The sequence below is a fragment of the Manis pentadactyla genome, chromosome 4, assembly GCF_030020395.1.
Source record: "Manis pentadactyla isolate mManPen7 chromosome 4, mManPen7.hap1, whole genome shotgun sequence".
NCBI classification, from domain to species: domain Eukaryota; kingdom Metazoa; phylum Chordata; class Mammalia; order Pholidota; family Manidae; genus Manis; species Manis pentadactyla.
The window spans coordinates 142579549-142601429 of NC_080022.1; the positions used below are offsets into that span (position 1 = coordinate 142579549).

The window sequence follows — 21881 nt, forward strand, 5'->3', positions numbered from 1 at the left end:
GAACTAGCAGAAAGATAAATCAGGAAAACAATTCCATTCACAACTGCATCAAAAAGAATAAAATACCTAGGAATAAACCTAACCAAGGAAGTGAAAGACCTATACTCTGAAAACTACAAGACACTCATGAGAGAAATTAAAGAAGATACCAAAAAAATGGAAACACATCCCGTGCTCACGGATAGGAAGAATTAATATTGTCAAAATGGCCATCCTGCCTAAAGCAATCTATAGATTCAATGCAATTCCTATCAAAATACGAACAGCATTCTTCAACAAACTAGAGAAAATTATCCTAAAATTCATATGGAACCACAAAAGACCTCGAATAGCCAAAGCAATCCTGAGAAGGAAGAATAAAGCAGGGGGAATTACGCTCTCCAACTTCAAGCTCTACTACAAAGCCACAGTAATCAAGACAATTTGGTACTGGCACAAGAACAGACCCACAGACCAATAGAACGGACTAGAGAGCCCTGATATAAACCCAACCATATATGGTCAATTAATACATGATAAAGGAGCCATGGACATACAATGGGGAAATGACAGCCTCTTCAACAGCTGGTGTTGGCAAAACTGGACAGCTGCATGCAAGAGAATGAAACTGGATTATTGTTTAACCCCATATACAAAAGTAAACTCAAAATGGATTAAAGACTTGAATGTAAGTCATGAAACCATAACACTCTTAGAAGACAACATAGGCAAACATCTCCTGAATATTAGCATAAGCAACTTCTTCCTGAACCCATCTCCTTGAGAAAGGGAAACAAAAGCAAAAATGAACTCATGGACTACATCAAACTAAAAAGTGTCTGTACAGCAAAGGACACCATCAACAGAACAGAAAGGCATCCTACAGTATGGGAGAATACATTTGTAAATGACATATCCGACAAGGGGTTAACATCCAAAATATCTAAAGAACTTACACACCTCAACACCCAAAAAGCAAATAACCCGATTAACAAATGGGCAGAGGATATGAAGAGACAGTTCTCCAAAGAAGAAATTCAGATGGCCAACAGACACAGGAAAAGATGCTCCACATCACTAATCATCAGGGAAATGCAAATTAAAACCACAATGAGATATCACCTCACACCAGTAAGGATGGCCAGCATTGAAAAGACTAAGAACAACAAATACTGGTGAGGATGCGGAGAAAGGGAACCCTCTTACACTGCTGGTGGGAATGTAAACTAATTCAACCATTGTGGAAAGCAAATGGAGGCTCCCCAAAAAACTAAAACTAGAAATACCATTTGACCCAGGAATCCCACTCCTTGGAATATACCCAAAGAATACAACTTCTCAGATTCAAAAAGACATATGCATCCATATGTTTATCGCAGCACTTTTTACAATAGCCAAGATTCGGAAGCAACCTAAGTGTCCATCTGTACATGAATGGATAAAGAAGATGTGGTACCTATATACAATGGAATACTATTCGGCCATAAGAAAGAAACAAATCCTACCATTTGCAACAACATGGATGGAGCTGGAGGACATGATACTCAGTGAAATAAGCCAGGTGGAGAAAGACAAATGCCGAATAATTTCCCTCATTTGTGGAGTATAACAATGAAGCAAAACTGAAGGAACAAAATGGCAGCCGACTCAGAGACTCCAAGAATGAACTAGTGGTACCAAAGGGGAGGGGTGTAGGAGGGCAGGTCAGGAGGGAGGGAGAAGGGGACTGAGGAGTATTATGTTTAGTACACAGGGTGTGGGGATCATGGGGAGAACAGTGTATCACAGAGAAGGGACATAGTGGATCTTTGGCAACTTGCTGCACTAATGGACAGTGACTGCATTGGGGTATGGGTGGGGACTTGATACTATGGGTAAATGTAGTAACCACATTGTTTTTTCATGTGAAACCTTTGTAAGAGTGTACATCAATCATATCTTAATAATAAAAAAAATACAAGGATATCTCGTTCTTTTTGCCTCTTTTACCACAAGACAGGATGGTTCAGTTTGGAAAAGCCAAGATCTTTTCTAAGTTCCAAATAGGTGCCATTGCTCACCCAAGAGTCATCATCAGATTTCCTGAAAAACCAAGGCTGGTGTTCCACGTTATTTTCTTCTAAGACTCGGTAGCCTTTCTTCTAAGCCTTTCTCTCTGTAGCTATTAAACCCTCTGCTTTTGTATTTCAGCTTCTTCTATGTTCCCTTCTAGAAACCTTTGGTCTGGCCTAAATTGAGTGTTGGTAGGTGGCAATAAAGACTTTAATAGATCCATTTCATTTAATTCTAGTGCAAACTGTGTTAAGCCATAATATTGCTCAACCTTTCGGCATGGGATTGGCTCTCCAGACACAAGCAGACAAAGAGCCACCGCAGTAGATGGTTTCATTTCCCAAGTATCCGATGTACGGCTTTTCCACTCTTGTCGAATACCGTACCTTCAATCTCATGGGCATTAGTGCTCCAGAATTTAGCCTTTATAAAATTCACTTTGCAGTGGCAGCAATCATCACTCAGGTTCCTGATGACAATCTCTCCACAGTGCTCAATCCATTTCTGCTCACTTAAGATGTTATGGATACAAGAGGTCACTTTGTTCCACTCAAAATGATCTCCAAAAACTGGCAGAGTCACATGGGTTGTGCCAATAGGAACAATTTCCATGGATTTGCCCCAGAATTTGTTTTTTCATCTCACATCTTGCCAGAAAACAAAATTTCTAGACTTGGCATGACATGCAGAGATAGGCGGATGGTGGCTGACCTGTTCTGAAAAAAATGGAAGCCCTTGTCCTGACAAATACACTCATATATTTATCCAAGAACAGGATTAAAGGGCTTGCTCCCAGCCCGGAAGCAGCTGGATGTGTATGCTGACATGGCAAAGGCTGCCACGTACACCTTCCTTTTCAGGGCACTGGGAGTTCGTGCAGCCTTGTCCAGAAGCTCACTGTACTCCAGCTCTTCACAGAGTCTCTGCAGCGTGTTCAGTGGTTCATTTAGCTCCACTGGCATGGCCACTTTAGACAAGTCCTTCCCTATGTTATTTCTCAGAATGTTCCACAGGCTGATGTTAGTGGTATGGGGCACAGTGCCAGCAAACAAGTTCTTTTGGACTTTGCTTCACCACCACATTCAAGAACAGGCCCCAAGATCTGTCTCTCATTATCTAAATCATTACTGAGATTGTCTAAGGAAAGGTTATCACTTGTGTCACTAACATATGAATCATCCTCAGAAATCTCATTTTCTGAAGAGCCTGGCGGTAACAGAACTTTTTGTGCATCAAAGAACTCTGAAAGGGAGTCAGTGATGGAGAGTCTACTTTCATTGGAAAGCTGATGCACCAGAGGTCGGGTGTCATCTCTGGAGTTTTCAGACGACAGGGCGTGCTTCAGACCAATGACCTGGGCAGAGGAGGAGGAGAGGACATCCTGCTCCATCAGCTGCTTCAGTTCTCTCTCTCCATTGATATAGTATCAAAAGCTAATCTTAAAGTGAGGTAAACTTTATGGGCAATATGACAAAGATCTTCTTGCATTTTAGGAAACTCTGATGAGGTTTCAGAGCCATCTGAATAATTTTTCTCTTCTCCAAAATCTAGTCTTGACAAATTAGGATTGGAGGCATGCAGTCTTACTGGGCCAGAGAAAGGTTTAGGGACATGCAGCATTCCTTTAGCATCCTTGCCAAAAGCCCAGGACTGCCACCTCCTCTGTGTTTCCTTTTTGGGACTTTCAAAAGCTCCACCCTGGATGGCATTGATAGCTGGTGCAGAGTATGTCCTATACAAGACATCCATACTTTGTAGAAGCTGGCTCATTTCCACCAGGTAGGCATGACAGTTTTCCAGGCCTTTTGAGCATTTTTCCATGTCCTCTGAAGACTGTAACCAGAATGGGACTTGTGTCGCACCACCACAAGAAAATGGTAAATTGCTTCCAGTTTGAAATGAATTTTGCTTTGATAAACTGCTATGTTTCCTATTTGATACAGAGTCCAAGACCCCAGACGCAGAGTCTGTGACAGTGGCTCCTGAGAAAAAGTGATTAACTTCATGTGGTAACATGGCGATTTCATTCTGACGATACACTCTGTGGTGGTGAAGTTTGGATACTCACTCATCAAAGACTTCTTCTGACTTTACCTTCATATTGCTCCTCATTATCCAGGTCGATGCATTTTGATGACTTCTTCACAGACATCATGGAGAGCCCAACATCAATGCAGCCATGCAGCTTCTCTCTCTCTGTATCAGTTTGGATTTTGGCATATTTCAGGATTCCTTTGTCCACATAGAAGAATCTCTTGTGCAAGCCTTTCAAGGGCCATTTCCTCTTTTTAAGCAAAAATCCTTTCTGAACTGGTGGTTCCTGGGTGTAATTCATCTCTCCTCTTAGTCCTTCCACTACTTCCCAGCTGTCCTGTCGACTTCCCTGCTTGGAGGAGCAGCTACTTGTGCTCCCTGAAGGTAAGACCAATTTTTGGGACACCCCAAGGTTCTTCTCATCACTCATCATGAACAGTCACGTGGTCTTGATACAGTCAAAATACCATGAGAAGACAGCAGAGCAGAGAGTATGAAGTCCCACACGGGCAGGTGGCTCAGCTCCTATTCCATATGTTTTAAAAGCATTTTGGATGACCCAGAGGAAATGCCTGTGCACCCTGGCGCCGAGAACGCCACCTCGTTCCCCGCTGCTCCACTCCAGGGTTTGCCCACAGACCCAGGAAGAGGCAAACCAGGTTCCTCCGGTCCCCCCGCAAAGCACAGCTGACTGTTTCCATAACAGCCACAAGAGACGGAGACAGAGGCGGCCAGTGGCAGACGGATGGCAGGACCAGCACCGACGCAGCCTACTAGCCGCCTAGCGCTCAGGTCCCCTAGCCGGGGACACCTCATTGGCACAGCGACCATGTGGGCCCATTTCTAGTACTTTGCCCAGAACTTCTCCACATGCTGCCGCATTAGCAGGAGGGTGGGAGCAACCAGCAGGAGAGACAAGGAGGAGCCTGTACCTGCCCTGGGGGCGGGATCACATGGAGAGGGCCAAACACATTTAACTTTTAAGAAATTGATACAAATTCCAAAACTGCTTTCCAAAAAGGAGCATCAATTTAAACTAATAAAATTTCACCAAAATCTTATCATTTTTTTTAAAGAATATGCTGATACAGTAAAAAATGGTAGCTAACTGTTGTCTTAACTTAATTTCTTATAGTTTAGTTTTACTGTTTACTAAATTTCTTCTATATTTGTCTATAAATGTGTTTTCCTCATTTTTCTGCTAGTGTTTTTCCTTATACTTTTTGTAAATGTTTTATATTTTATAAAAATGCTTAACCTAAAAGAGGGTTATACCATGGCTTCTGAGTGACTCAAAGTAAAAATTATTGCTATAATCCACCATTTATTTGACATATTTGATATATATATATAAAACTAAATTAATTTTAGCTATCTAGTTTGACTTAATACTCTCTTTTCAGGAGTTCCTGGAATTTTGTATCTTTATCCAACCTGAAAATACTTGCTTTTGGATGAAGATACAAAACTGCAACTGTTTGCAGATTTTATGGATTTTACCTCTTATGGCCCATGAATTACACTGCAAAACTGTATCTCAACTGGTGAAGCCAAGATGGCAGGTGAGAGTAGGGCAGTGGAAATCTCCTCCCAAAACCATATATATTTTTGAAAATACAACAAATACAACTATTCCTAAAAGAGAGACCAGAAGATTCAGTACAACAGCCAGGCTACATCTACATCTGTGAGAACTCGGCGCCTCACGAAGAGGGTAAGAAACAAGCTGCGGCCCGGCAGGACCAGGACGCACCCCCCTCCACCCAAGCTCCCTGGCGGGAGGAAAGGAATTGGAGCGGGGAGGGAGTGGAAGCCTAGGACCTAGTCTAATACCCAGACCTAGTCATCTGCACCGGAAGCACAGACACACACTGCATGGTGTGCTGGGTATTAGGGAAACGGAACGGTAAAATCTGCAATTGGGTCCCTGCAGCAGGTGCCCCTAGGACAAAAGAAAAGCAAGTGCTTTTTGAAAGTCTTAAAGGGACAGGGGCCTCACAGCTGGACGGAAGCGTCCTGGCACACTCAGCCCAGGAGCTGGGATTCCTGGGGAAATTGGGCGCTTCAGCCCCCTGGGAGGCAGCACAGCTCTGAAGCCCCTCACGGCGATAAACAGCCTCTCATCCATTCCCCCTCCAGCGCAGCCCCACGATAGCAGGGGAGCAGCCTGAGAGCAGCTGCGCCCACAGCAACCACCCAGAGCCTCCTCCACAGTCGCCTGGGCCAGACTTAGAGGCCCTGATGGCGCGCACAAACAGAAGAAGCCAGGACAGGGCGCCAAGGGTCACCATTCCCGCAGAAGAGCACACCTGGTGCACATGCCCCTCCCTAACAAGCTCTGGGCTGCCCCGAAAACTGCACTGCCTGTGGCATCTCAGGAAATAAAAATGGAAACTGCTCCGAGGAGGGCAAGGTGACCAGCAAGCAGAAAGGGACTTTGTTCTCCCAGCTAACACATGCCCCAACTTCCCACAACTACCTCTATAGCCATGAAAAGGCAGAAGAATCTGATCCAGTCCAGAATCACCCAGACAACCCCTGAGAGGGAGCCTGGGGAGATAGATTTAAGAAATCTTCCTGAAAAAGAATTTAAAATAAAGCTCATAACCATGCTGAAGGACCTGCAGAGAAATATGCAAGAGCTAAAGGACCAAGTTAGGAGAGAGAATAAAGAAATAAAACAATCTCTGGAAGGACTTAAGAGCAGACTGGATGAGGTGCAAGAGGCCATTAATGGAATATAAATCAGAGAACAGGAACACAGAGAAGCTGAGGCAGAGAGAGATAAAAGGATATCCAGGAAAGAAAGAATACTAAGAGAACTGTGTGACTAATACAAACGGAACAATATTCGCATTATACGGGTACCAGAAGAAGAAGAGAGAGAAAAAGGGATAGAAAGTGTACTTGAAGAAATAATTGTTGAAAACTTCCCCAAACTGGGAGGGGAAATAGTCTCTCAGACCATGGAAGCCCACAGAACTCCCAACACAAGGGACCCAAGGAGGACAACACTAAGACATATAATAATTAAAATGGCAAAGATCAAGGACAAGGACCGAGTATAAAAGGCAGCCACAAAGAAAAAAAAGATCACCTACAAACGAAAACCCATCAGGCTATAATCAGACTTCTCAAAAGAAACCTTACAGGCCAGAAGAGAATGGCATGATATATTTATTGCAATGAAACAGAAGGGTCTTCGGAAGATGACTGGTTAGCCAGAGACGGGTAAGATTCCTCAAGGGAGGAACAACCTAAGACAGGCACAGTCGCAGGGGGCCATCTGGTGAGAAAATGGGGAGCAGCAGAGGTGAGGCTTAGCACCTCCCCCCTCATGTTCTGAGAGAAATCTTCTGCATACATGGATGTTTATTGCCCTCGTCTAGCTCGGATTAACACATAGTCTACAGGCACACACCTGATCATCTACATTTGCTCTCTTACAACACTAAACTCTGTTTTCTACCTTTATCTCGTATCTACCTACTTAAGCATTTTATTAAAAATAATAATAATAGAGAAATGTGGTATCCACATATAAATCAAGTTTAAAAATCAAATGAGTATTCATATTTGAACTGTGTATAGTTCATAATGCATGAACAAAACCGAAAGCTTCTGTGATGACTGCCCTTGCACTGTTCACCATGTAACTTATTCACTATGTAAGAATTTGTGCTCCATGTAAGAATTTGTTCGTTATGCATCAGAAGATTGGAGACTGACGAAAATTAGGCTTGGGGTGGATTAATGATTGTGCATTGAGTATTGACCCCCCCTATACAGAAATTTATTGTTGTTAACAACTATTTGATCAATAAATATGAGAGATGCCCTCACAAAATATATATATATATATATATATATATATATAAACACACTTCAATTGTAAAATAAATAAGTAACCGGGATGTAATGTATAGCATAAGGAATATAGTCAAAATATTGTAACAACTTGGTATGGTGATAGCTGGTACCTAGAATTATCATGTATATAAATGTTGAATCACTGTGTTGTACACCTGAAACTAATGTAATGTAATACTGTTGTCAACTACCCTTCAATTAAAAAAAAAAAGAATCTAAAAGCAAAAAAAAAAAAAAAAAAAAAAAAAGAAACAGAAGGGTCTTGAACCCAGAATACTGTATCCAGCATGATTATCATTTAAATATGAAGGATTAAACAATTCCCAGACAAGCAAAAGTTGACGGAATTTGCCTCCCACAAACCACATCTACAGGATACTTTAAAGGGACTGCTCTAGACGCAAGCATTCCTAAGGCTAAATAGATGTCACTAGAGAAAATAAAATCACAACAAAGAAAGCAGACCAACCAAACACTAACTAAAGGCAAAAAATAAAATCAACTACTCACAAACACAGTCACACAAAAGAGCACAGAATAAAACACATAAGATATAAAGAATGGAGGAGGAAGAATAAGAAGGAAGAGAAAAAAAGAATCATCAGACTGTGTTCATAATAGCTTAATAAGCGAGTTAAGTTAGATGGTTAGATAGTAAAGAAGCTACCCTTGAACCTTTGGTAACCATGAATCTAAAGCCTGCAATGGCAATAAGTACATATCTTTCAATAATCACCCTAAATATAAATGGACTGAATGCACCAATCAAAAGACACAGAGTAATAGAATGGATAAAAAAGCAAGACCCATCTAGATGCTGCTTACAAGAGACTCACCTCAAACACAAAGACATACACAGACTAAAAGTCAAGGGATGGAAAAAGATATTTCATGCAAACAATAGGGAGAAAAAAGCAGGTGTTGCAATACTTGTATCAGACAAGATAGACTTCAAAACAAAGAAAGTAACAAGAGATTAAGAAGGACATTACATAATGGTAAAGGGCTCAGTCCAACAAGAGGATATAACCATTATAAATATATATGCACCCAATACAGAAGCACCAACATATGGGAAACAAATACTAACAGAATTAAAGAAGGAAATAGAATGCAATGCATTCATTTTAGGAGACTTCAACACACCACTCACTCCAAAGGACAGATCCACCAGACAGAAAATAAGAGGACACAGAGGCACTGAACAACACACTAGAACAGATGGACCTAATAGACATCTACAGAACTCTACACCCAAAAGCAACAGGATACACATTCTTCTCAAGTGCACATGGAACATTTTCCCGAATAGACCACATACTAGGCCACAAAAAGAGCCTTAGTAAATTCAAAAAGATTGAAATTCTACCAACCAACTTCTCAGACCACAAAGGTATAAAACTAGAAATAAATTGTACAAAGGAAGTAAAAAGGCTCACAAACACGTGAAGCCTTTACAACACGCACCTAAATAATCAATGGATCAATGACCAAATTAAAATAGAGATCAAGCAATATATGGAGACAAATGACAACAACAGCACAAAGCCCCAACTTCTGTGGGACGCAGTAAAAGCAGTTCTAAGAGGAAAGTATATAGCAATCCAGGCCTGTTTAAAGAAGGAAGAACAATCCCAAATGAATAGTCTAATGTCACAATTATCGAAATTGGAAAAAGAAGAACAAATGAGGCCTAAGGTCAGCAGAAGGAGGGACATAATAAAGATCAGAGAAGAAATAAATAAAATTGAGAAGAATAAAACAATAGAAAAAAAATCAGTGAAACCTAGAGCAGGTTCTTTGAGAAAATTCACAATATAGATAAACCCCTAGCCAGACTTATAGAGAAAAAGAAAATTTACACACATCAACATAATCAGAAACAAGAAGGGAAAAATCACGACAGACACCACAGAACTACAAAGAATTATTAGAGAATACTATGAGAATCTATATGCTAACAAGCTGAAAAACCTAGAAGAAATGGACAACTTCCTAGAAAAATACAACCTTCCAAGACTGACCAAGGAAGAAACAGAAGATCTAAACAAACCAATTACCAACAAAGAAATTGAAGCAGTAATCAAAAAACTACCCAAGAACAAAACCCCTGGGCCAGATGGATTTACCTTGGAATTTTATCAGACATACAGAGAAGACATAATACCCATTCTCCTTAAAGTTTTCCAAAAAATAGAAGAGGAGGGAGTACTTCCAAATTCATTCTATGAAGCCAGCATCACTCTACCAGGCAAAGACCCCCCAAAAAAAGAAAATTACAGACAAATATCCCTGATGAACATAGATGCAAAAATACTCAACAAAATATTGGCAAACCGAATTCAAAAATACATCAAGATCATAGACCATGACCAAGTGGGATTCATCTCAGGGATGCAAGGATGGTACAACACTCGAAAATCCATCAACTTCATTCTCCACATCAACACAAAGGACAAAAACCACATGATCATCTCCATAGATGCTGAAAAAGCACTTGACAAAATTCAACATTCATTCATGATAAAAACTCTCAACAAAATGGGTATGGAGGGCAAGTACCTCAACATAATAAAAGCCATGTATGACAAATCCACAGCCAACATCACACTTAACAGCGAGAAGCTGAAAACTTTCCCTCTAAGATCGGGAACAGGACAGGAATGCCCACTCTCCCCACTGTTATTCAACATAGTATTAGAGGTCCTAGCCACCTCAACCAGACAAAACAAAGAAATACAAGGAATCCAGATTGGTAAAGAAGAAGTCAAACTGTCACTATTTGCTGATGACATGATAATGTACATAAGGAACCCTATAGACTCCCCTTCAAGACTACCAGAATATCTTGAGTTCAGCAAGTTGCAGGATACAAAATTAATACACAAAAATCTGCTGCTTTCCTATACACTAACAATGAACCAGCAGAAAGAGAAATTAGGAAAACAATTCCATTCACAATTGCATCAAAAAGAATAAAATACCTAGGAATAAACCTAACCAAGGAAGTGAAAGACCTATACCCTGAAAACTACAAGACACTCTTCAGAGAAATTAAAGAGGACACTAACAAATGGAAACTCATCAGCATGCTCTTGGCTAGGAAGAATTAATATTGTCAAAACGGCCATCCTGCCTAAAGCAATCTACAGATTCAATGCAATCTCTATCAAAATACCAACAGCATTTTCCAATGAACTGGAAAAAATAGTTCTAAAATTCATATGGAACCACAAAAGACCCTGAATAGTCAAAGCAATCCTGAGAAGGAAGAATAAAGTTGGGGGGATCTCACTTCCCAACTTTAAGCTCTACTACAAAAGCACAGTAATCAAGACAATTTGGTACTGGCACAAGAACAGAGCCACAGACCAGTGGAACAGAATAGAGACTCCAGACATTAACCCAAACATATATGGTCAATTAATATACGATAAAGGAGCCATGGACATACAATGGGGAAATGACAGCCTCTTCAACAGTGCGTGTTGGCAAATGTTGGCAAAACTGGACAGCTACACGTAAAAGAATGAAACTGGATCATTGTGTAACCCCATACACAAAAGTAAATTCGAAATGGATCGAAGACCTGAATGTAAGTCATGAAACCATAAAACTCTTAGAAAAAAACGTAGGCAAAAATCTCCTTGGTTATAAACATGAGTGAGTTCTTCATGAACATATTTTCCCAGGCAAGGGAAACAAAAGCAAAAATGAACAAGTGGGACTATATCAAGCTGAAAACCTTCTGTACAGCAAAGGACACCACCAATAGAACAAAAAGGCATCCTACAGTATGGGAGAATATATTCATAAATGACAGATCTGATAAAGGGTTGACATCCAAAATATATAAAGAGCTCACGCACCTCAACAAACAAAAAGCAAATAATCCAATAAAAAAAAAGGTCAGAGGAGCTAAATAGATACTTCTCCAAAGGAGAAATTCAGATGGCCAACAGGCACATGAAAAGATGCTCCACATCGCTAATCATCAGAGAAATGCAAATTAAAACCACAACGAGGTATCACCGCACATCAGTAAGGATTATCACCATCCAAAAGACAAACAACAACAAAGGTTGATGAGGTTGTGGAGAAAGGGGAACCCTCCTACACTGCTGGTGGGAATGTAAATTAATTCAACCATTGTGGAAAGCAATATGGAGGTTCCTCAAAAAGCTCAAAGTAGAAATACCATTTGACCCAGGAATCCCATTTCTAGGAATTTACCCTAAGAATGCAGCAGCCCAGTTAGAAAAAGACTTATGTACCCATATGTTTATCACAGCACTATTTACAATAGCCAAGAAATGGAAGCAACCTAAGTGTCCATCAGTAGATGAATGGATAAAGAAGATGTGATACAGATGCACAATGGAATATTATTCAGCCATAAGAAGAAAACAAATCCTACCATTTGCAACAACATGGATGGAGCTAGAGGGTATTATGCTCAGTGAAATAAGCCAGATGGAGAAAGACAAGAACCAAATGATTTCGCTCATATGTGGAGTGTAAGAACAAAGAAAAAACTGAAGGAACAAAACAGCAGCAGAAACACAGAACCCAAGAATGGACTAACAGTTACCAAAGGGAAAGGGACTGGGGAGGATGAGTGGGAAGGGAGGGATAAGGGGGGGAGAAAAAAATGTGGCATTATGATTAGCATGTATAATGTGAGGGGCGGGACACCGGGAGGGCTGTACAACACAGAGAAGACAAGTAGTGATTTTACAGCATCTTACTACACTGATGGACAGTGACTGTAATGGGGTTTGTGTGGGGGACTTGGTGATGGGGGAGTCTAGTAAACATAATGTCCCTCATGTAATTGTAGATTAATGATACAAAAAAAAAACCAACACTGTATCTCATAAGAATATTGTCTAGAAATAAGTATTTCAAATGCCATAATTAAAAGGAAAATTCATTATGCACTACAAGATGAGCATTTATCACTGAGAAATATCTAAAAGGAAGTGCCGTGTTAACCTGTCATGCAACATCTATTTTAGTTACCACCTTATAACACTTGTGAGAAACTAGTTATTATAAGTACTTTTGAAAATAACTGTATGGCAAGTTACAGCCAAATACCGCCACCCCACCTTTAAAAATAGTTTTATTAGAATATATTTGTTACCCATGCTCATTCATTGCTCATTCATTTACATAATATCTAATGGATGCTTTCACTATGAGAGCTAAGTTCACTAGCTGGCATGCAAAGCGTCAAACATCTACTATCTGGCTCTTCACAATACAGCGGGCTAAAACATCTAGTAAATAATTTTACTCTTCTTGGAAGCCAGCATAGATATCTGGATCTTAACTCATGGAGTTCATATTCTAGTACAGTGACAAGACTTGTATGCAAATAACTTAAAAGGTATAAAAAATTAAGTGCTTTAACAGTCAAGAGTGTCAGGAAAAGGGAAGAGATTTTTTTGCCAGTGAGGAAATCTTGAAGGAAGCAGCTTTTGCAATGCGTTTTGAAGGATGGCTATAATTTGTACATAAAGGATGGGGAGACTTCCAGTGTAAAGAAAAGTAGAGTTGTGAAAACAACAAACAGGACAGTAAGTTTTGCGAGGAGCACAATTAGGAGAAATGCTAAGAAGCATTTTGAAGCCATTTTAAATACAACTAGGTTCAAGAGCAAGGAAGAAACAGTGATTAGAACTGTGCTTTAGGAAGATCAATCAGCCAACAGTATTTAATTTGATGAGACAGGTGATAAGCTAGTTACAATTAAAATAATCCAAGTAATGAAGGTGGGAGCAATGGGACTGGAAAAAACTGGAATAAACACATTACTATCATAGCAAAACCACTCAAACACTTATGATCTAGCAGCATCTTGATATAATACAAACCTTTTATTCTTATGGGGTAAAAACTTTCATCTCCCCTACCTTTGAACAAAATGATATTCCTAATTTATTCTGATAATTTAAAAAAGAGAAACTGTTTAAATAATAACTTAAAGCACTGAACTACCACTTTCCTATTTTAAAACTAACTCTGGATACAAGCACATATTAAAACAATTCATTTGCTAGGGTCCCCTCTGCAGGACCACTGGAAGGAAAAGTCTCATCTTAAATTTGGCCTCTTACATGCTTCTGCTGAATTGCTGAGAACAATAGATGGATTTGCTTCATAGCAGCTCCTCTCCAGGTATATCAAATGGACTCTTCAGGACAGGAACCATAAAATACCTTGCCCTGTACTTCCCAAAGCACCAGTAATTTTAGTAATTTTATTGTTGTTCAAATTGTTAATTTTTAAATGAGATTTTACATTCAAATCTCAAAAATATTTAAATAATATACTCAACTAAAAATTTTACTTTTCAGTACAAGGATAAGCTGGAATTCACCAGACTGATTTTTTTTTTAATGGGTAAGGAAATTATAGTAAAGAGCAGTTTTATATTCTACTGATTAAGAACTTACATGCACTCCCTCGTCAGCTGGCTTTTAGCTGGGCTCTACCAATGCAAGATAATGATATACTGGTGGATAGGAGAAAGGAAGACGACAGAGTATTTTTCCCTGCCTTTTTCTCTACCTAAGACTTAGTCTCCTCAGTGGCCCCACTCCTTCTGGAAAAGTCTAGTTCCCACCAGGTAACCCTAGCCCCTCGCCTCAAGGACACATTTCCTACCTGTATCCCTTCATTTATCACTACTTGCTTCTTACTACTGCTAATTCCTAGGTTGCTTCATCATCTTTTTTGGCTTCTCAAGTGTTCCATCACCTCGGTAGCCAATTCCCTGCATTAAACTCTTTTATGAAAATAAAGACGGCAAGCGGGAAAGAGAAGAAAGGAAGGAAGAGCAAGAGGCCTAGGCCTATCTTTCCTGACTCTAGTATACCCACTGTCAGCTACCACCAGTCTCACTTCACGGTGGGAAAGCAGCAACTATAACATGAGTAAACTTTCTAGATCACTTGTGTAAACCCGTCCTCAAACTGAGGTACATTGCTTTGTATTACACAGTATGCTGGGATGAAATTACAGGAAAAGCACAGCATATTTTTCTGTGTCCATGGTAAGTGATTTAAAAAATTATTTGTATATTAAACAAACCATAAAGGCTCTGTTAATTCAATGGGGGAACAGTCTGCAACAAATGGTGTTGGGACAACTTGATATCCACTTGCAAAGAATAAAGTTGGAGCCTCCTTACCTCATGCCATATATAAAAATTAACTCAAAATGGATCACAGACCTAAATTTAAGAGTGGAAACTACAACAAAGTTGTACATTGTTGACCCTGGATTAAGCAATGGCTTCTTAGGTATGACACCAAAGCAGTAGTAACCTAAGAAAAATAATAAATGGAACTTACTCAAAATTAACTTTTGTGCTTCAAAGAACATTATCAAGGTGAAAAGACAACCCAAAGATGAGAGAAAATATTTGCAAATTATATCTATGAAGAGATTTGTACCTAGAATATATAAAGAAATCTTACAACACACAGAAAAATAACAAATAATCCAATTTTAAAACAGGAAAATGGTATCAAGAGACATTCTCCAAAGATGATAAACAGTCAACATTTTTGGCCATCAGGGATATCCAACTCCAAACTACAATGAGAGTTTTCTGGGGCAGAATGTAGGGAGGTAGAATGACTGCAAAGGGGTGTGAAGGACCTTTCAGGGGAGAAGGAAATGTTCTACATCTTGATCAAGGTATCAAAGTCATCACCTGTACACTTAAAATACATGAATTTTATTATATATTATACTTCAAAATTTTAATAAGTATGAGCCATCTAGAGTCAATTTCTTCAACAGAAAAGCAAGAAGCAACAAAGTATCAAATATATTCATTTGCCTACCTATGCTTATTATAATAATCAACAAAAACTAAAAGAGAAGCAATTTTTCTGCCTGAGAAAAGGAAGTACCAGATTAAATGATGGAAAGGTCTTTTCTTTTAGAAATATAGAAAATGACTCAAGTATTAGATAAGCACACAGGGTTGTTTCTGCTAAAACTGTGGGTTTCACAGGAAAACGATGTTTTGGTTGATAAAATATAAAATGTTCCTGTTAGGTGTTATTACTGTGTACTATCAATGGTAACTTTATGTGCACCATTATAACTGAGCAATTATATTGAGCAGAAACTGAATAACCACAAAAGTATTCTCATAAGAAACTACTTTGCTAAAAAAAATTTCTAGGGAATTGATGACGTCTTAACAGCTCATTTCCAGGGATCTTTACACAAACAATTTTTTAACATCAGTGTAAGTTTTTAGAAATGACTTTGTATGACTGCTTAAAAATAACTGAGCTTCACAGCTTTTGGAAAAAAGATCCCTTATAAAGACAAAATAAAACCAGTGGAACTTTCTTTAAATATTCCTTCTAATAATTCTGTAAATTATACTCGATATACTTTATTGACAAATAACTAAGGCAAGCAAAAACATCAAATTCACAAGTTCAAGTTTTTAAAAATTGTATTTCTAACAATGTAGTAGAAAAACAGGTTCCCTTACCTCTTCATCATCATCAGAATCATCCCCAAACACTGATGGTTTTTGCAAAACAGGGTGCAACTGCTGTGCTTTCTTTGGCAAAATAAGCCCATACCTGCATTTTTTTTTTTGAAATAGAAATTATACCATTATATTTAAATGTTACAAAATAAGACATACACTACTTCTTCCAGATGAAGCTACCAAGTCAAAACATGTCATATAGCTTATGAACACATAACACGGTTTCTGACTTTCAATGATCTCAAAATTCTAATATGAGTTCAGATTTTATAATTAATACTCTGAGTGACTGTGAACACGGGCCAAATCCAAATATAATTTTAATCAAATAAGAGAAGTAACTGAAGTGTTCATAAATGTTTTAGATGGTGAAATGATAGTAATGTTTTAAGAGGAACACGTTAGTGGAAAGCTCAGTTAATGTCCACTGAGAATAAACGACACTCTAAATTATCCTTCTGGTCTAGAGTCAAGAAAATAGCTAGATTTTTTTGTTCTACTGGGTACTTACACAATTTCAAATAAGTTATCAGACAATGTCACCTACGAACATTTTTTTTACATTACATCAACTGAGAAACCCAAGTAGCCATGAGACAAATGCCCATTACTTTATTAAGCTCACTTGCTTTGTCTTGGAGCATCTGAAAGAACCATCCCATCAGATCCAACTCATTTAATTTCTCACGTTTTGGCCTTTAAGATGCAGCGATCACGGGAAGCCGCACCAAAACTAAGGATTATATACATCAAAGGTAAAACTTCCAAGAACACACAATATTTGTTTCCTTTGCGGCAACGTATGCCCCAATTTCTTATATGCCTACCCTTTTCTGTGGCATCTCAGCACAACATTCCTAAAACGAGAGGGGAGGGCGGGAATCAGGACTTGCGCTGCCAAGGAGAAAAGGCCCTCTAAGGAAGCCAGGAATGGTCTCTCTTCTCATTGCCCCTGAAAGCATCCAACGGGGGAGAAACTCAAGCGCGGGGTAGGAAGCAAGACTGAGGGGCCTCAGACCGAGCTTTTGGAAAATAGAAAAGTCTCGCTCTCTGCCCCTCAGCCTAACTTCCTTTATTTCCTCACAAGTTTCTCCCTCAAACTTCGGGCTTCCATCCTGGAAAATGTTGGGGGGGAGGGGAATATATGTTCCTCAGGATTTCTCGCTTTCCCCTGTCTCTATCCCTGACGGCACAGCCCCTCCCCTTCCAGCGCACTTTTACTCCTCACTCAAAGACACTGTCGCCGTAGCTTCTCATTCCCCAGCCTGACCCTAACTCCCGAATCACTCACTGCCTGCCCGGAATCGCCATCTTGTTCTCGTCTCCGCTGAACGTGGCCGTCAGCGACGTGACGCTACGCAAACGCCGGCGTTGTCACGTAAACTCTCGCGCGGCTTTGGGCGACCGGGAACCCATCTAACGGCGGCCGTCTGTGAGATTCTGCAGTACAGGGAATCGATTCCTACCGCCTTCGGCTTTGTTTGGAAACCGACTGCCTGCTTCGAAATCAGTGGGAAAAAAGGAATGACGAAATTCTTGGCCAGTAGTTCCCAAAGTGTGGTCCTAGGACCAGCAACATTAGCTCCCCCGCCCCCGGCATTTCTTAGGAATGCAAATTCTTGGGCCCTTATCCCAGACCCATTGAATCAGAAACTCTGGGGTGGGGCCCGGCAGTCTGAATTTTAACCAGCCCTCCATTTAATTATGATAAACACTCAAGTTTGAAAACCACTACCCTAGGCTATTATTTTTTCCTCTGAGGTGTTCAGTGTGAGTGTTACCTGGGTTAGGGTAACTTGGCAGAGGATGAAAATCTGTATGCTAATAATATTTCATTATAGGAACAAAATGATTAATAATAATACCATGGTACCGCTGGATTTAGGAATCAAAATCATATACATTTTTTAAAAACCTAGTCACATTCCTACTCAAGCTGGCTCATTCCAAATTAGTCTTAAATAAGCAGCCAAAGAGATCTTTTCATTTACTGATAGAAGGATGTTAAAATCTCTGTAATTTTGGGCTCGTCTGTTTCTCCCTTCAGTTATGTCAATTTTTGTTTCATGTATTTTGAAGTTCTGTTATTAAGTATTGCACTGATCCCTATACCATTAAGAAACGATCCTCTTTATTTTTTCATTTCTCTTTATTTACTTTTTAATTTTTATTAAAGTATCATTAATATACAATCTTATGTTGGTTTCAAATGTACATCACAGCAGTTCAACATTCCCTGTGATCAACTTGTATTGTGATTGTGAATTACTGTGCCACTTTATCCCCCCTTCCTCCCCTCCCCCTTGGTAACCAGTAGTCACTTCTCAGTGTCTATGAGTCTAATGCTGTTTTGTTCCTTCTGTTTTGCTTTGTTTTGCATTCCACAAATAGATGAAATCATATGGTATTTGTCTTTCTCTGCCTGGCTTATTTCATTAGCATAATACACTCTAGATCCACCCCATGTTGTTGCAAATGGCAGGATCTGTTTTCTTTTTATGGCTGGATAATACTCCATTGTGTTTGTGTACTACCTCTTCTTCCTTTTTTTTTTAAGTGGTAGATCTTCTGGGACTTTCTTTAATTATTGTTTTTTTTAAATTAAGGTATCATTGATATACACGCTTATGAAGGTTTCACAAGAAAAACAATGTGGTTATTACATTCACCCTTATTATTGAGTTGCCTCCCTGTACTACCTCTTCTTTATTCATTCATCTATTGATGGACACTTAGGTTGCTTCCATATCTTGGCTATTGCAAATAGTGCAGCAATAAACATAGGGGCACGCATGTCTTTTCAAATCAGGGATTTTGTTTTCTTCGGGTGAATTCCTAGGTGTGGAATTACTGGGTCAAATGGTGTTTCTATTTTTAGTGTTTTGCACAGCAATTGCACCAGTTTCCGTTCCCACCGATAGTGTAAGAGGGTTCCCATTCTCCACATCCTCACCAGCATTTGTTGTTTCTTGTCTTGGATAGTGGCCATTCTAACTGGTGTAAGGTGATATCTCACTGTGGTTTTACTTTGCATTTCCCTAGTGGTTAGCAGTATGGAGCAACTTTTTATGTGCCTGTTGGCCATTTGTATTTCATCTTTGGATAAGTGTCTGTTCAGGTTCTCTGCCGACTTTCTAACCAGGTTTTTTTGGGGGGGTGGGTATTGTGGCATATGAGTCCTTTATATATTTTGGATGTTAACCCCTTATCAGATGAGTTGTTTCTGAATATATTCTCCCATACTTAGGATGCCTTTTTGTTCTACTGATGGTGTCTTTTGCTGTACAGAGCTTTTTAGTTTGATGTAGCCCCACTTGTTCATTTTTTATTTTGTTTCCCTTGCCCAAGAAGATATGTCCAGGAAAAAAATTGCTTATGCTTATAGGAAAGAGTTTTGCCTATGTTTTCTTCTTAGAGTTTTATGGTTTCATGACTTACCTTCAGGTTTTGATCCATTTCAAGTTTACTTTTGTGTATGGAGTTAGACAAGAATCCAGTTTCATTCTCCTACATGAAGCTGTCCAGTTTTGCCAATACCAGGTGTTTAAGAGGCTGTCTTTTCCTCATTGTATAGTCATGGTTCCTTTATCATATATTAATTGACCATATATGTGTGGGTTTATATCTGGGCTCTCTATTCTGTTCCACTGAACTATGGGTCTGTTCTTGTGCCAGTACCAAATTGTCTTGATTACTGTAGCTTTGTAGTAGAACTTGAAGTTAAGGAGCATAATCCCCCCTGCTTTGTTCTTTTTTCTCAGGATTGCTTTGGCTATTCAGGGTCTTTATCGATTCCATATGAATTTTAGAACTTTTTGTTCTAGTTCATTGAAGAATGCTGTTGATATTTTGATAGGGATTGCATTGAATCTGTAGATTGCTTTGGGTAGGATGGCCATTTTGACAATACTAATTCTTCCTATCCATGAGCACAGGATAGATTTCCATTTATTGGTGTCTTTAATTTCTCTCATAAGTGTCTTGTAGTTTTCAGAGTACAGGTCTTTCACCTCCTTGGTTAGGTTTATTCCTAGGTAGTTTATATGTGCTATTGTTTTCACATATTTTACTTCTACTTATGTTAACACACAATAAATTGTTATTTTTGCTTCAAACAATTATCTTTCAAAAGTATTTTTAAAGTAAGAAAAATATCATGTTTACCCTCATGAGATATAACTCACATACCATGCAATTCACCAAGTTAAAGTGTACAATTCAATGGTTTTTAGTATATTCAGAGAGTTGTGGTACTATCACCACAATTTTAGAATACTTTCAATGCCTAGAAAAGAAACCGTGTACCCATTAGCCACTCCTATTTTCTGCCAACCCCCCTCAACCTTAAGCAACCAGTATCTACTTGTGTCTATAAATTTGCAGTTCTATCAGTTTTTGCTCCATGTCTTTTGAAACTCTGTTTTTAGGTGTATAAATATTTAAGATTGTTATGTCTTCTTAATTAATTGACCTCTTTTTCATTATGAAATGACCTCCTTTATCACGGTAATATTCTTTGCCTTGTCATCTACTTTATGTGATATTATTATAGTCATTCCAGCCATTCCAAAAGTTTTCTTTTGGCAGTAACTCCAGGGAAAGTGAAAAGATGTTCATAAAGGGAAAATAATTGTAACTTACTACATGACTAAGACCTAAATGCATGCATAATCATGATAATGCAAACACTGAATATCAATCTATTCTATTCTAAATTATCTTGTGATTACATCAGGAAGAATGGAGGGATGGGAAATGTGTATTTGTGTGTGGGGGGCACACACTGGTGAAGGAGTTTTGTATGGCATACTGGGAGGTTATACATATTGTTAAAAAAAAATAGTAGCCACACAACATGTTATTTCACAATGTGGAGGTACATGTCAAAACTACAGCCAAAATAGGGATTGTCAAACCTTTTATTCAATGAGTCAAATAATAAATGTTTAGGTTTTATGGGTCATAATTGTTACTCAACTCTGACCTTGTAGTGAAAAGCAGTCACAGACAATATGGGCATGGCTTTTCCAGTAAAACTTTATTAGGCAACTGGTAAGATTTAGCTTATAGGTTGTTTAGTAACTCCTGAGCTAAATGAACTGAAAGTAGCAATGAAAATAGGGTGAGATGGGGTTGGGAAATTCTCTGCTCTGAACAGACCTTGTATAACAGGATGACTCTTTAAACTATGAGCATGTATTACTTTGTTTAAAATAAAAAGAGTTAACAGTGGGTAAAAATAAAGCCCCCTACCAAGGCAGTCTGCCTCTTGCTTAAAGAGACTAAATGGGGAATTAGTTACACAAAATTACCTAGCTCAACATCCTATATAATGTGAGCTTTGAATTGGTTTATCAAATCCTATATACTCCCATTGCATCAGGATGTTGTAATGAAGCACTTGTGAGATTTGCCC

At 39.0% G+C, this 21881-nt stretch overlaps 1 protein-coding gene and 1 pseudogene across 2 annotated transcripts in view; both read right to left on the bottom strand.

Annotated features, from left to right (window-relative positions):
* NSRP1 (nuclear speckle splicing regulatory protein 1) overlaps positions 1–17887 on the bottom strand; it is a 60520-nt gene extending 42633 nt beyond the window's left edge. The window contains exons 1-3 of one of the 2 annotated variants that reach the window (XM_036906257.2): positions 17757–17791; positions 17293–17322; positions 16463–16556 (exon numbers count right to left, since the gene is read on the bottom strand). In XM_036906257.2, the coding sequence (XP_036762152.2) occupies positions 16463–16556; positions 17293–17322; positions 17757–17776 (144 nt within the window). In that variant the 5' untranslated portion in view covers positions 17777–17791. Of the gene's footprint in view, positions 1–16462; positions 16557–17292; positions 17323–17756 lie in introns of both variants that reach the window. The other variant, XM_036906258.2, reaches the window with a different exon arrangement.
* On the bottom strand, positions 1676–6312 carry LOC118922946 (oxysterol-binding protein-related protein 3-like; annotated as a pseudogene).
* Positions 17888–21881: the final 3994 nt, after the last annotated feature.